Source organism: Phyllobates terribilis, unplaced genomic scaffold (assembly GCF_046119375.1).
Source record: "Phyllobates terribilis strain yellow unplaced genomic scaffold, ASM4611937v1 Scaffold_5__5_contigs__length_657084704, whole genome shotgun sequence".
NCBI lineage: Eukaryota > Metazoa > Chordata > Amphibia > Anura > Dendrobatidae > Phyllobates > Phyllobates terribilis.
Genome location: NW_027362765.1, coordinates 129,747,690 through 129,764,208, shown reverse-complemented (window position 1 = coordinate 129,764,208; position 16,519 = coordinate 129,747,690). Strand labels below are relative to the sequence as shown.

General features: G+C 43.6%; 1 protein-coding gene across 2 annotated transcripts in view; it reads right to left on the bottom strand.

The window, feature by feature from the left end:
• Positions 1-3,221: 3,221 nt before the first annotated feature.
• Positions 3,222-16,519, bottom strand: part of TAF4 (TATA-box binding protein associated factor 4) — a 56,686-nt gene continuing 43,388 nt past the window's right edge. For both annotated transcript variants that reach the window (XM_073683017.1, XM_073683018.1), the window contains 5 exons: positions 14,304-14,434; positions 12,297-12,422; positions 8,959-9,015; positions 8,748-8,867; positions 3,222-5,073 (listed from right to left, as the gene is read on the bottom strand). In XM_073683017.1, the coding sequence (XP_073539118.1) occupies positions 4,906-5,073; positions 8,748-8,867; positions 8,959-9,015; positions 12,297-12,422; positions 14,304-14,434 (602 nt within the window). In that variant the 3' untranslated portion in view covers positions 3,222-4,905. The remainder of the gene's footprint in view (positions 5,074-8,747; positions 8,868-8,958; positions 9,016-12,296; positions 12,423-14,303; positions 14,435-16,519) is intronic.

Below are 16,519 nucleotides of genomic sequence, written 5' to 3'. Positions count from 1 at the left end.
GCCCCCCCCAATCAGCACTCAGCAGCGCGTTGGACATAACGTGTCCAAAACGTGGTGTTCTAATGCCGCACTTTTGTTGTTGGTACATGTGAATCCACCGCATATAATGACACTTCAATCCGTCAAAATCTGCAGCGGAGACTAGCGTGTCTGCTACAGAAATTAATACGCTGCGGGTGAGTTTGAGTACGTGGCCACGATCAGGAGCCGCTGCAGGTTTGACGCTGTGTGTGTGTATATATAGCGTCAAACCCGCAGTGTCCAGATGTTATGTTATAGTGGATAGGATCTCTAGAAATCCCATGTCCACTATGCGTGCATCTGAGGCTGTGGATCACCTGTGAACACTGACATGCGGCGCGTCTTTCAGGACCGCAGCATGTCAATTTCTCTTGCGGAGTCGCTAGTTTCCACAACAGAAATTTGACCACTAGAAAGTACTGAATGCGGTAAATATGCATGGTTCAGCGAACACATGTGGATTTACCTGCGTAAAAAAAAATGCGTCCAAAGCGCGGCTACGTCCGGATCGTTGGCACAGAGCCTAAAATAAAATTTAAAAAAATGGCGTGGGCTCCCGCGTCATTTTTATAACCAGCAGAGGGAAAGCCGACCGCTGGTTAGCCAACAATGTTTCATGGCTATTAGTATCAGCCCACAGCTGTTTGTTTAGCCTTTACTGGCAAGATTACAGGGTGACCCCAGAAAAAAATTGATGTGGGGTCCCCCTATAAAATCTATCCAGCAAAGGCTAAACTAGACAGCTGTGGGCTGATATTAATAGCCCAGGAAGGAGTCATGAATACTAGCCCCCTCCGCGGCTATTAATATCACCCCTCAGCAGTCCCAGAAATGGCACATCCATAAAATGTGCCAAATCTGGCGCTTAGCCTCGCTCTTCTCACTGCCCTGTAGCGGTGGCAGTGAGGTAATGGGGTTGGGTTCACATCAGCCTTGTATTGGCGACTGACGTGAAGCCAGGTTAGTAATGGAGGGCGTCTATAAGACGCCCCCATTACTAACCGCGTGGTAAAGTGGTCGGCGCTTTTTCAATAAAAGACACGGCCATAATAAAGTATTTTAATGAAATAAAGCACACACAGTTCTACAATTTTTATTACACGCCTCCGCGAAGCCCATGATCTCCTGAAAAAAACGTAAAAAAACAAACAATATTCCTTACCTGTCCGCCGTCAATAACGCAGGTCATGTAACACCAAGTGTCCCACAACGATCTGTGTCACTCCTACAGCTGTGACATCAGCCATCACTGATGTCACTGCTGTAGAATACAACATTGTATACGGACAGGGGTGTAAAATCACCATCTGTCAGTATACAGTGCTGCAGGAGGTCACGGGGTTCATCAGCTGAAGAGCCCCGGTGAGCATCAGCTGATCGGTCTTGTCCTCCCATCTACGCTGCTCTCGCTGTTATCAGCCTAAGTTCAACAGCCACGGAAACGCATTAAAACCGCTTGGTAATAGGTCTGCCATGTATAGCAATGATAATCCGCATGTGCTGTGCTAACTAATTGAGGCGTGATTCCACGGCGAATTAACACCTCCAGGAAATTTTTAATTAGAAGGAAACATATTAGTCTAATTTTCTGCTATCTTTACCTGAAATGCATCTTATAGAAAAGTGCATCCTATAGTCCAAAAAGTGCGGTATATTAGGCGATTGCCAAGAATACAAATCCTTAATATCTTCAGCCACATGATGAATAATCTAATCACTACGGGTAAGATTGAAGTCACACGTCCATATTACATGGTTCATGTTCAGACCACAATGCCCAATCTGAACTAAAATCCTCATATACGTCTATGGAGCTGTCAGTTCAGGTTAGGAGACCCGCGGTAGGACTGAGTATTGTGATCAGAGCGTGGACCATAGAATACAGATGAGCAAGTCCAGCCTTAGGCTATGTGCACAAGATGGCTATTAGGCTATGTGCCCACGTAGCAGATTTGATGCAGAGATTGCATGCAGATTTACATGCGTTTTTTCTGCCAGAGAGAAGCGTTTTTTCAAGCAGTTTTCCAAGAGATTTTGAGAATCACTTGGAAAAGTGCTTGACAAGTTGGTCACACAATATAAATCCATGCAACTGGCATGGATTTATAACGTATAAACAACTGATGCTTTAAATGCAGCATCTATAGTAAAAAAAAAAAAAAGAGAATTAAAACGTTAAAAATAAAAAAAAAACCTGTATACTCACCCCTCTGGTCTCCTCCAGTCTCCTCCTGGTGGCGATCCTGCGATCCTCTCTCTTCGGCGTCCCGCAGTGTACTGTCAGGACCTGCGGTGACGTCATTTAGTCAGCTGATGGTCACCCAACCATCACCTGACCGCCGACGTCAGCAGTCGCGTGACCATCAGGTGACTAAATGACGTCACCGCAGGTCCTGACAGTACACCGCGGGACGCCAAAGAAAGAGGACGTGGCCGGGAGCAGACCGGGGGCCGCCGGAGAGGTGAATATACAGGTCTGGTTTATTTTTACCTTTTTTTTCTTTTTCCACCGCGTGGTAGCCGGGATGAAGAGGAGTTGTAGTCTTCTCTTCATCCCGGGTACCACATGCACCGCGATTACGCTGCAAATTTGCGGCCATTGAATTTAATTGAAACGCAGCAAATCCACATATACCTGCGGGTTTGCTGCGTTTCAATGTTCCTCAATGGCCACTAATTTGCAGAGTAATCGTGGTAGAAATGGTCATGCTGCGTTTTGCAACGCAATGCGAATTCGACGCGCAAATTAGCGCATCATGTGCACAGCACATCCGAAATCACATTGCTTTGCATGGCAGACTGTTTTACAAGCGTTTTCGCAGCCGTAAAAACGCTACATGGGCACATAGCCTTAGATGCCACCAATTTCACCCAGGAGAATCTGCTTCCTTTACCTAAAGCGGCTTCGCCGGTGGCTTTCCCATCATTCTTGCACCTCTTACTTTATACTTTCAAGTCCCAAGAAGGTGCGCATTACTTCTTTTACTGCTTCTAGTTTCCCAAATAAGACGGAAGACATGCACAGCAATATGGTTTTGATATTGCTGTGCATTATGTCCATTTTATAGGGCTCTTTTCAATTTACTAGATACCCTATATTTTCTTTTTCTTTTGGGCTAATCTTTATAAATATTCCCCCAGAACGTCTGTAGCTTAATTTGTACAAGTTGATGTAATAACCGATGCAAATGAGACGGGGGTACAGATAAATTCGTTTTTAATAAAGGAGTTAATTTTCTTTCAATCCTATATAAAACAATAGCAATTAAAAACTTCATTTTTGAAAGTAATATATTTACATATGAACAAGTAACTGTGCAAAATGTACAAGAAAACAAAATGGAAAGACAAGATCGGCAGGCGGGGGGATAGAGAGACGACGACGTGATGTAACAGCGGTCAGGTACAAATACTGATCAGAGTTCTGTGAACAAGGCAGAGTTCTGTAATAAGGGGACACACACAAAGCCAGACTATTTACACTCAGAAAAGTATTACCAATCGACAGTTTAATACAGTAACCTCTGAAAATAGAAAGAACCAATTAGTATATTTTTTTTTTTTCCGCAATAAAAAAATAGGTACAAAGACGGGGCTATTGCAATGGCGACAGAAAGCTTGTCTCCAAAGCTTGCATACTGTTATTAACAAAATAATTATGGATTTTACATATTCATTTGTGGTAAAACGGGAGAATTTGTGTTATATTACCCTCCCCCCCATCATGTGCCAAATATTATCTACAGTAACTACTCAAAAAAAAATACAGCAAGCCATGTATAGACTTCACCACGTGTGTCACGGAACTAAAAAAAAAGTTTAATTTAACCCTTACTGTGCAGCTAAACACAGATTTCTCTGGTAGAGGCAGGGTGAAGCGCTCAACATAAAAGAGAAATAAAAAAATAATAATAATAATAATAATAAACAGTGCAAGTAAAATATATATATTTTATATATTTATGTCATAAAATGTTACCTTCCTTTGTCATATAATCTTTGCAACTGCCCACAGGGTACATTTATTTTTTTTTTACAAACAAAAAAAAAAAAAAAAATAACAGCATTGCATTGTTTTATTTTTTTTTCCAAAGTTTAAATTCTTTTTTTTTTTTTCCTACAGATAAAAACACTTTTTTAAAAGTTTTATTGTGGAAAATTATTTTAAAATTGATGTATTGTTTTTTTTTCAACAACAAAAAAAAGGAGGCAATGAAATACACACATTAAAATAATAAAAAAAAAAAAAAAAAAACTGTAGATTGTTAAAGATTTCAGAGGCGAAGAGGATTCTGGTCGTCTGTGCATCCCACGGCAGTAGAGGTGTCCGAGCAGATAAAACCAATAAATATGAATAAAAGGAAGCAATGGAGGAGTAAGGAGGGAGGTAAGGGTGTCTGCCATCCGCAAATAAAAAAAAGACAATGCAGAATTTCTCAATACCGCATCTGCAAAGATGGAGTAAATGTAGAGTAAAAGGTGAAATTCCAAATCACTGTTGAAATGGTAAAAAAAAAAATAATAATAATAAAAAAAAAAACATTTAAAAAACTTGAATCCATTCATTAAAAAGGAACATGTTTTCCATATATGGCTTGTTTTGCAGGTGGCAGCTTTCCTCGTCGTGGGGGTTGTCCGTCCATCTGTTGCAGTTTTCGGTGCAATTTGTAAAATCGGAGGTTTCAGTTAAAAAAAAAAAAATTCTGGAAGGATTTTATGGGTTTAACAATTACCAGATCATAAAACACATTTGGGGATAGGGTGCAAAAAAAAAAATAGCAAAATCTAAAATAGTCCCAGCAAAAAGGTGGAGGGTGTCGTCTTTGCAAAAACAAAACAAAAATACCTTGATCTTTTCCATTTTTGTTTAGTTTTTTTTTTTATTCACTTAAGGAATGCTTTATATAGCAATAGTGAATGGCTTGTCTCTCGCTCGTTTTCCAAACAAAGTATGAGGTCCCTGAGATTGACTCGTGTTATCCTTTGTCTTGTAAACTGTCTGCTGCCACCTGCGCCCGAGCTGCTGGTGGGCGTTGTACTTGTGCTCGATGCCTGCGGAGACGGGAGAACACGGCTGGTTAGTCTGGTTACAACATGGCAAACCAGTATCTGTTAGAAGACAAACTTCACAGCTTATATGACAGATTACAAGGGGGGATTCCCAGCTAAGTATAAACATATACAGGTGTACACATATATACAATATGGTTCCTAACCATCAGGATGCCAGGAGGAAGTGGGGAGCAAACCTTAAGGTTGCGCACGCTGGAGGTCACTGGAGCGGAAGTCACAGTGAAAACCCCCCCCCCCCCCCCCGCAGCCTGCGCACTAGAACATGCGCAGGGATCTGCAGCACAAAACTGCACATCACAGGGCCCTGTGACATGTAGAGGAGGGGGGGGATATTGAAATTAAGTAAGTAAGTAGACGGGGATTTCTTAGTGTCCCCTGTACAGCAAGAGTGAAAAAAACGGATTGAATAAAAAAACTTTTGAAAGCAACCAAACCTCTAATATGAGGCATACAGTTATGTATAGATTTACTTTTCTATCACCTGTATGCCCATATTAGAGGTCAGATATCTCCCAGGGAGTAACAGACACCCTTTAAATTACCCCTGCGCTCCCCCAATGCTGCACAGGCAGAGCTGCCTCCACTTGCACTTCCACTTGGGAAACCGCACAGTTCGGGCCTGGGGTGCGGCAACGCCGCTGATCCTAACTATCAGATCATCAGAAGGTCACCACCCCCCAGCAAGCAGGAAGCTGGGGGGCAAGGCGCTATTGAAGATAGAAGAGACAAATCCATTAACATGGACAACTGTCCCTGGTATTAATGTTGGCTTCGTGCCTGCGGCGTTCTGCACTGTGGTTTCGGGTGTATTGGCATTATCACTTTCGCTGGGTTGCTTAGAAATGACTAGATGGTCTCAGAAGAGTAAATCTTATACTTCATTAAAAGTACACAGCATCTGGTGAGACGGTCTGCGAGATGAGTTATCGGGCGTTTGCTGCCACCACTCCGCTTCATACAGAACAATCAGGTGCAGCTCAGGTCATGGGTGCGCAGCACAACATCTGCCCAAAGCAGCTCCCAAGGCCTCCGCTTGTATGGAGGCAATCCCTCACAGCTGCAATGTATTAAAGGGGACCGGTCCCTTGCTCAAAAAAATTGTGTTAGATACCTTGTAAAGATCTCAGAGCTCTCCCCAATTCTGGCACAAATTACAGTATTAACCCCTTCATGACATACGACGTATATTTACGTCATATGTCGTGTCCCTTACTTTGATGCAGGCTCCCGCGCTCAGCCCTCATCTTTCCCAGCACATGACAGCTGATTTAATCATCTGCCATGTGTCTTTAACAGCAGAGCTCCACCCGCGTTAACCAGTTAAATGCCGCTGTCACTCTCCGACAGTGTAATTTAACATGCGTCAGCCTGAAGCGTGTCACAAATCCTGCCCATCGGTGCCCCCGTCACATGATTGGGGGGAACTGATGGATTGTCATGACAGCCGGGTGTCTGCAGAAGTCCCCCATACCTGTAATTACGATACTCCTGTGAACACCAGTCATAATTTCTGCCATACATAACAGTGCTGAAGCCCTGCTCTGTATAGCACATGCGGTCGGATGATCACAGTTTCATAAGTTTTCCTAAGGGGACTGACTATTTAATACAATAAAAAGTGGGGAAAAAAAAGTTTTTAAAAATATGGGGGAAAAAAAAAACACCACAAAAGTTCAAAGCACCTTCTGCCCCATTGAAAATAAAACAATTACCGTATTTTTCGGACTATAAGACGCACTTTTTTCCTCCCAAATTTTGGAGGAAAGTGGGGGGTGCGTCTTGTAGTCCGAATACTATATACCTGGCTGTGCGTGGTGGTGGGTGTGGAGGGAGCGTGGTGGTGGGTGTGGGGGGAGTGGCAGCGGGGGATCAGCGGGGCACAGGAGGCAGCAGACACTTGCTGCAGTCTACGCTGTGCACGCTACTAAAGAAAATGAATATTCCCTGCTCCCCACACCCATAGGCGTGGAGAGCAATGAATATTAATTTTTCTTAATAGCCGGCACACACTGTAGCCACAGCACGGCTCCTGCTGCCGCTCTGCGGTCTGTGTGCCCGCTATTAAAGCTTATGAATATTCCCTACAACCCACTCCCATGGGTTGTAGTGAATATCCATGGTCTTTAATAGCAGGCACACTGACCACTGGCCACAGCAGGAGCCGCACTGCGGTACAGTGTGCCGGCTAATGAACAGACTGAATGGTCACTGCTCCTCACGCACAGAGTCCCAATGTGGAAAGCAGTGACTATTCCAGCACAGTGTCACACTGTGTAAGGGCGCTTGGCAGGGCTCTTGAAAGCAGGGGAGGAAAAAACAGAAAATAGCGATGGCGTGAGAGTGTTAAGCAGTGTCACTCCATTGCAGAGATATTCACATTTGTGGCATCTGGAGCACAATATGTGAATTTTCTGCTTCCAGTCCAGCTGGGCGTTCCTTCAGTCTTCTCTGGGGGCGTGCCGTTTCACCCCTCTCTTACAAATACTGCCAATCACATCTCAGCAGATATTATAGCAGTCTCAGATGCTGCTGAGCTGTGATTGACAGCATCTGGGAGGGAGTGGGGAAAGCGCACCACACAGAAAAGACTCTAAATAAACGCCCAGCAGAGATTTCCCACACTGCACTCCTCAAGAAACCAAAGTGAATATCTCTACAATGGAAAAAACAGCGCAAAAAAAAGGAAAAGAGCAGCAGAATTGGGGGATTTTTACAAGATATTTAACCCAATATTTTTGAGCAAGCAATGGGTCCTTTTTAATTATTAACTGGAGTGTATTTTATATCTCTACTCAAATAAACCTTTGTGTTATCTTAAGACTTGTTTTATTATCTTTTTTAAAAATAGAAGTTGCCAGTGCAGCTTGGGGTACTGGGTGGGCGTCACCATTGGTACCACACACCACAACTCTGTTCTTTATCCACATCTAAACTTCAGATCTCAACTAACAAATCAGGCAACTGGGGCAATATCAGATTTTTGGGGTCTGACTCAACATGCCTACTGCAAGGGGCTAGTTATATAGTTCCATCTGCCTGCACACTGCATAACTAGTATCCGCTGTGCTCCGTATTACTGTATTGCGCCATGTGAATGGCACAGAACTTAAAGGGAATCTGTCAACAGGTTTTTGCTATGTAAGTTGAAGACAGCATGAGGTAGGGGTTAAGACACAGATTTCAGAGATGCCTCTCATCAAGCTCCATGTTTTGTTTGCTTACAAGGATTGTTTTATCACCAGGAGCTTATCATTGCTGTGACTAACTGTTCATGTTCCTGGTCTGATAAGCCCCCTCCGGTGATAGGCAGCTCACTGTCTCTGGACTTTGTACATGGAGAGCCTGGTGTGGGAGGGGTTAGCTTCCTCAGCTCCGCTACATGCTAAATCTAAAAACTCTGAATGTGTGAGAACGGCTGCACCCAGTAAACTAAGTGATACATCGTTGGATTCAGCTTCTTTTTGCCTACATCAGGCTGCTCTCAGATGAGGTACCAAAAACCTGCTGACAGATTCCCTTTAAATAGCCAACTCTGTTGGTTGAAAATTTTACTTCTCAGTCATGATGCCACTAAAACCCCCCAAACAGGTGTTTAAATACTTTTAAGTGTCTCAAGCCTGATTCCAGTAAAGGACTTTGTGGTCCCTACTTACCTCTGACCCTGACCCAGGACCCGGTGACTCTACTTTCCTCTTTTTTCGAGGACCAATAGCTGCTAACGCCGTTAAATTTGCATCCCTCTGCCTCATTTGTGCCAGTTCCTGCTGCTGCATCTATTAAGGAAGGAAGGTACAGAGAATTATCATAGATGAACTTCTGTATTCACAAAAGCAAGTATCACTATAGTTCTTTTGTTTGTCGTACCTCCTTGGCTTTCTGTTTTAGTCGTAACTGTTCAGGATCTTCCTGCCGTGATCGTGACTATGCAAGCCAAAAAGAGAAAAAGTGTGATTTCACTGAATAAGGAAATATACAAAACTGGCAATTATCATTTCTACTCATTCTGAGTCCGATGAATCAACCATTTCTTGGTATATGGCAGTCAGAAACACGGGTGGGCAATTCATTTTCTAGAGGGGCCACGTGAGAGACTATGAATGTTATAAAGAGCTGAACCAATAAGGCTAAACTTAATTGTGCTCAAAATTAATATGATTACTAAAGTAATAATAAAACATTGATATTAAAATAGCTTTATTTTATCTCATTTATATAATTTTATCGCTTCATATTGAGCAGAATTAAAGCATGCTCTCTAGCTGCTACTGCAATACGTTATGTTAGGGTTTATTGTATATATTCTTTTTTTAAAAAGCCGTAAGAAAATCCTTCTTCTCCTGTAATTCTGCTTTAACCCTTTCGCAACCCTGGGATTTGTCATTTTTGCATTTTCGTTTTTTGCTCCCCTTGTTCCCAGAGGCATAGCGTTTTTATTATTTGGTCAATATGGCCATGTTAGGGCTTATTTTTTGCGGGACGAGTTGTACTTTTCAACGCCATTACTAGTTTTACCATATCGTGTACGCAAAAAAATTCCAAGTGCGGTGAAATTGCAAAAAAAAAGTGCAATACCACAGTTGTTTTTTATTTATTTTTTTTACCACGTTCACTGGATGCTAAAACTGACCTGCCATTATTATTCTCCAGGTCATTACGAGTTCATAGACACCAAACATATATAGGTTCTTTTTTATTTAAGTGGTGAAAAAAAAATTCCAAAATTTGGTTAAAAAAAAAAAAAATAGCGCCATTTTCTAAGACCTGTAGCGTCTCCATTTTTCGGGATCTAGGGCTGGGTGAGGGCTTATTTTTTGCGCACTGGGCTGACGTTTTTATTGATAACATTTTGGAGTAGATCCGATGTTTTTATCGCCCGTTATTGCATTTTATTGCAATTTTGCGGCGACCAAAAAACGCAAGTCTGGCGTTTAGAATTTTTTTTCTCGTTACGCCGTTTACCGATTGGATTAATTATTTTTTTATATTGATAGATCGGGCAATTCTGAACGCGGCGATACCAAATATGTCTATGTAGGTTTTTTTTTTTATTATTTTATTTTGAATGAGGCAAAAGGGGGGTGATTTAAACTTTTATATTTTTTTATATTTTTAAAAACTTTTTTTTTTTTCACTTTTTGCATGCTTCTATAGTCTCCATAGGAGACTAGAAGCAGCAACTGTCCGATCGCCTCTGCTACATACAGGGGATCAGCAGATCCCCTGTATGCAGCAGAAATGGTCCTGTGCTATGAGCCCCGACCACTAGGTGGCGCTCATAGCGACCAGCTCATGACAACCGCAGGAATCTGCTGCAGACCCTGGGTTGTCATGCCCACCCATCGGTGACCCGCGATCACGTGACAGGGTCGCCGGTGGGCGGGGCTTAGGACGCACTTCCCGGAAGCGCGCGTTAAATGCTGCTGTCGGAGATTGACAGCGGCATTTAACATGTTAAGAGCCGCGGGTGGATCGCGATTCCACCCGCGCCTGTTGCGGGCACATGTCAGCTGTATAATCAGCTGACATGTCCTCGGTTCAGTGCGGGCTCACCGCCGGAGCCCTCACTGAACCGGGGGATTACAGCCTGTGCGTACTAATACATCACAGGCTGTAAAGGGGTTAAATATAATAAAACATAGTAAGAATCGCAGGCGACCAAGATACACTTATGATTTCATTTCTTCCATGGTCTCTAGCAATCTTTGTTTTGGTCAGAATCCCCTTCTGTTTCCACCTGTCGCTCACAGTCTTCCAACTCTAGTCTCTCTCTCTCTCTCTCTCTCATTACTTCTTCCTTTCCCATCATTCTCCAATGTTGTGTGTGCACCTGACCTGTGTCTAAGGCACACATGGCAAACTCGGGTCCGCGGGGTGACTATTTGGCCCACAACACCAGCAAACCCCACCCGCCCGCTATCTTGCATAGAGGGCTACGCGGGGCCCGCCATCCTGCATAGAGGGCTACGCGGGGCCCGCCATCCTGCATAGAGGGCTACGCGGGGCCCGCCACCCTGCATAGAGGGCTACGCGGGGCCCGCCACCCTGCATAGAGGGCTACGCGGGGCCCGCCACCCTGCATAGAGGGCTACGCGGGGCCCGCCACCCTGCATAGAGGGCTACGCGGGGCCCGCCACCCTGCATAGAGGGCTACGCGGGGCCCGCCACCCTGCATAGAGGGCTACGCGGGGCCCGCCATCCTGCATAGAGGGCTACGCGGGGCCCGCCATCCTGCATAGAGGGCTACGCGGGGCCCGCCATCCTGCATAGAGGGCTACGCGGGGCCCGCCATCCTGCATAGAGGGCCACGCGGGGCCCGCCATCCTGCATAGAGGGGCTACGCGGGGCCCGCCATCCTGCATAGAGGGGCTACGCGGGGCCCGCCATCCTGCATAGAGGGGCTACGCGGGGCCCGCCATCCTGTATGGAGGGCTATGTGGGGATCACAGTTGGGGCATCACACGGTGTTGAAGTCGCCATACTTTCCGGGGGGGGGGGGGGGGAGGGGGATACAGTAGGGTCAACATACTGGGCATGTGGAGGGTACTTTTGGAGGAATTCACTGTGGGGTATCATACTGTGTTAGGGTGGCACTTTCGTTGGCATCATACTTTATTATCAGTATTGTTTATTAATTCAAGGTTTATCCTTTGTTATTACACATTTAAATTAGGCTATTGGGTTATATGCTTTTTACTGCTCTAACATAACATATTATTTCAGTATGCCCCATTTGTGATTATGTGTTTAATTTATTCTAAAGATCCATTAATTATAATGTACTTTGTCCGTGAGACAACCCCATTAAGCTTGTTTCCATATGAAAAGGTTCATTCTTATATTTGATAAGGAAAAACTTACTCAATTGTAGACATTTTTTTAATGGATATCAAGGTGGTACCGCGACTTTGTCCAAGTTTTATATTTTGGTCCTTTCTGTATTTCAGTCCCTGATTTAAAGGTTAGGGCTACACATCTAAGCAGGTCAAGTGCCCACTGAAATGCTGCTTAGCTGCATTTGATCTCCAGCCCTTTGGATGTCCCAGGTCATAGACCAGACAAGAACAGCTAAAGAGCTTAATGGGGCCTGCAGGCCGCAATGTGCCCAAGTCTGGTTTAGACAGACTATACCATGTACAATTCTTGGGCAAAGGCAAACTTTCCCACCACCACATGGAACTTTGCGACTATCCTTGTGCACCAACCTTAGCTGCTCGCATGAGAATCTCACGCTCCTGCTCGTCCTTCCTTTGCTTCTCTATTTGGTCGAGCTGCTCGAAGAACTTGAGTTGCGTCCGAACGTCACTTGACTGCTCGTACCGGTCGTCATCCTGCAGACAGAATGTGAGACTGAAAAAAAAAAGTCTACTATACCGAGCTAGTAAACCATGGGCTACAGGAACATATAGGCCTTTTTCATTAGCCATGGCTTATACCAGCCTCTGCATTACAGGGGCTACAGCTTCTACAGACACAACACACTTTTGACTCCAACTTCAGCCCTTCTCGGCGCGGTCACACCTTATAATCCATCTGTAATTGGACATGTCCAGAGTGAATGATGCAAATTACATCCTTTGATTGTTCACCAGATTATAGATGTAATTACATCCAGCCCTAATTACATAGTTACATAGGTTGAAAAAAAAAAAAAAAACTGGTCGAGTAAGGTTGAACTTGATGGACCTGTAGATCATTTATAACCCACAATGCTGTTGGTTATTAGAAAATCATCTAGCTCTATTTAAAGGGAATCTGTCACCCCCTTGGGAGATATCAGACCTCTACTATTGGCATACAGGTTATGGGAATGTAAATCTATACTTACCTGTATGGCCCATATTAGCGGTCTGCTTGCAGAGAAATGTGTTTTAATAAAATCCGTTTTCATATGCTTGGCGCCCGGGGGACGCCAAGAAATCTCCGACTATCTGCTTAATTTCCTTATTCCTTTTAAAGAAAAAAAAAAAAATGGCGCCATTTTCCAAGACCCGTAGCGTTTTTATTTTTTGGGATCTGGGGCCGGGTGAGGGCTTATTTTTTTGCGCACCAAGTTTTTATTAATGCCATTTTGGGGTAGATCCGATGTTTTGATCGCTCGTTATTGGCCGTTGGCTATAAGGCCAAAAAAAACATAATTCTGGCGTTTGGAATTTTTTTCTCGTTACGCAGTTTACCGATCGGATTCTTTAATACTGATAGATCAGGCGATTCTGAACGAGGTGATACCAAATGAGTGTTGTTGTTTTTTTTTAATTGTTTTATTTTGAATGAGGTGAAAGGAAGGTGATTTAAATTTTTATATTATTTTTTTAAAACATTTTTTTTTTTTTTTTTTTTTTAACTTTTTGCATGCTTCAATAGTCTCCATGGGAGACTAGAAGCAGCAATTACCTGATCGGCTCTGCTACATACAGGCGATGGGCAGATCGCCTGTATGTAGAAGATTTGCCCACTTGCTATGAGCGCTGACCGCTGGGTGACATTCATAGCAATCTGAACATGACAACCACAGGGGTCTCCTGCAGACCCCGGGTTGTCATGCCAACCCATCGGTGACCCGCGATCATGTGACGGGGTCACCGATGGGCAAGGTAAGTGACGCGCATCCAGTTTGGCAAGTTAAATGCCGCTGTCAGATTGACAGCGGCATTTAACTAGTTAACAGCTGCGGGTGGATCGCGATTCCACCTGCGGCTGTTGCGGGCACATCTCAGCTGTATAGATCAGCCAACATGCGTCCAATTTAGAGCGGGCTCAACGCCGGAGCATGCGCTGAACAGGGGGTTATGACGTGGTGAGTACTATTACGTACCATGTCATAAAGGGGTTAAACCTGATCTGCCAAGTGTTTGCCTGAGCGGTCAATTTATACAGATAGTTCTGTAATGTTATACTGTCATGTTTAGTTTTTATTATCCTACAAAGTTGTGTGTCATCAGCAAAGTCTGACACTTTACTATCAATCACCTCCACAAGAAATTAATAAAAGAACTGGGCCTAACACTAATGGGACTCGTGGTCCCCACTGCTCCCAGGACAGATCCTTGGGGTCCCCGCACTGCCCCCCAGGACAGATCCTTGGGCAGCCCCCACTGCTCCCAGGAAAGATCCTTGGGCTCCCCCCACTGCTCCCAGGAAAGATCCTTGGGCTCCCCCCACTGCTCCCAGGACCTTCATATTTCAGCGTTAATTTTTATTAAACAATTCACCTTATGAGAAATGTTCTTTTGCTGAGCCGTTTCTGAGATTTTCTCTACAATGTTCTGAAGCCGCTGCTGTGTAGCATGAGAGACATAACCGACCACATCGGGGTGAATTTCCGTAATGCCATGTTTTTTACCTAGAGAAAAGAAAAAGAAAGTGTTAAAATTAAGCAATGTTTCTTACAGGGGTTTTCCCCTTCACATCAAATGCCCTAAATATACACACGTGGTCAAAATTATTGGTACTCCTCTTTTAATGAAAGAGAAACCCACAATGGTCACAGAAATAACTTGAATCTGACAAAAGTAATAATAAATTAAAAATCTATGAAAATGAACAAATGAAAGTTAGACATTGCTTTTCAACCCTGCTTCCACAGAATTTAAAAAAAAATTAAACTCATGAAATCGGCCTGGACAGAAATGATGGTACCCCTGAAAATAATGTGACAAAAGGGACATGTTAAATCAAGTTGTGTCCACTAAATAGCATCACAGGTGTCTATAATCTTGTGATCAGTAAGTGGACCTGTATATAGGGCTACAGATACTCACTGTGCTGTTTGGTGACATGGTGTGTACCACACTCAACATGGACCAGAGGAAGCAAAGGAAAGAGTTGTCTCAGAAGATTAGAAAGAAAATTACAGACAAGCATGTTAAAAGATAAAGGTTATAAGACCATCTCCAAGCAACTTGATGTTCCTGTGACTACAGTTGCACATATTATTCAGAAATTTAAGATCCATGGGACTGTAGCCAACCTCCCTGGATGTGGCTGCAGGAAGAAAATTGATGACAAATCAAAGAGACGGATAATGCGAATGGTAACAAAAGAGTCCAGGATAACTTCTAAAGAGATTAAAAGTGAACTTCAGTCTTAAAGAACATCAGTGTCAGATCGTACTATCCATCGTTGTTTGATCCAAAGTGGACTTCATGGAAGACGACCAAGGAGAACATCATTGTTGAAAAAAAATCATAAAAAAGCCAGACTGGAATGCTCTATGTTCACAGATGGAAAAATGAAGCATATCAAGAAAAGAACACTGTCCCTACTGTGAAACATGGAGGAGGCTATGTTATGTTATGGGGCTGCTTTGTTGCATCTGGCACGGTGTCTTGAATCTGTGCAGGGTACAATGAAATCTCAAGACTATCAAGGGATTCTAGAGAGAAGTGTGCTGCCCAGTGTCAGAAAGCTTGGTCTCAGTCGCAGGTCATGGGTCTTGCAACAGGATAATGACCCAAAACACACAGCTAAAAACACCCAAGAATGGCTAAGAGGAAAACATTGGACTATTCTGAAGTGGCCTTCTATGAGCCCTGACCTAAATCCTATTGAGCATGTTTGGAAACAGCTGAAACATGCCGTCTGGAAAAGGCAACCTTCAAACACGAGACAACTGGAGCAGTTTGCTCATGAGGAGTGGCCAAAATACCTGTGGAGAGGTGCAGAAGTCTCATTGACAGTTACAGGAATCCTTTGATTGCAGTGATTGCCTCAAAAGGTTGTTCAACAAAATATTAAGTTAAGAAGAAAAACCATCATTTCTGTCCAGGCCTATTTCATCAGTTTAATTTTTTTTTAATTATATGGAAGCTGGGTTGAAAAGCAATGTCTGACTTTCATTTGTTCATTTTCATATATTTTTAATTTATTATTACTTCTGTCAGATTCAAGTTATTTCTGTGACCATTGTGGGTTTTTCTTTCATTAAACGATGGGTACCAACAATTTTGACCACGTGTGTAGTTTCTTTAATCAAAATATGGCCCCGTTTGTGAAATTAGTTTCTGCGGAGAATTCATTAGGTATATTACAGACAGGATGCCATCCGGATCCTGGTTGAGTGTGTGCAGTGTGCGTTCTGCTTCATCTTTCTGAGCAGCGCTCTTGCTGCACTTCGCCCATGCTCTGCTGCACTTCGCCCATGCTCTGGCTCCGATAGACGTCAATGAGCTCTATTGACTTCAATAGTTGTATGGACGAGTAAACTGCTCCCACGGACACCTCTCAAAGCTTACAGTCCTTAAAGGGAACCTGACAGCTGATACATGTTGCCCGATCCATGAGTATCATGTATCAGGCACCGGCGGTATGATTTCAGCCTTGGATGTTTGACTCTGAAACGCTGCAGTATTACAGAAAAATATATACTTTAAGAGCTGATGGGGACCAAGTCGCACAGGAGACTATTCAGACAGGGGGGTCCCCAGTG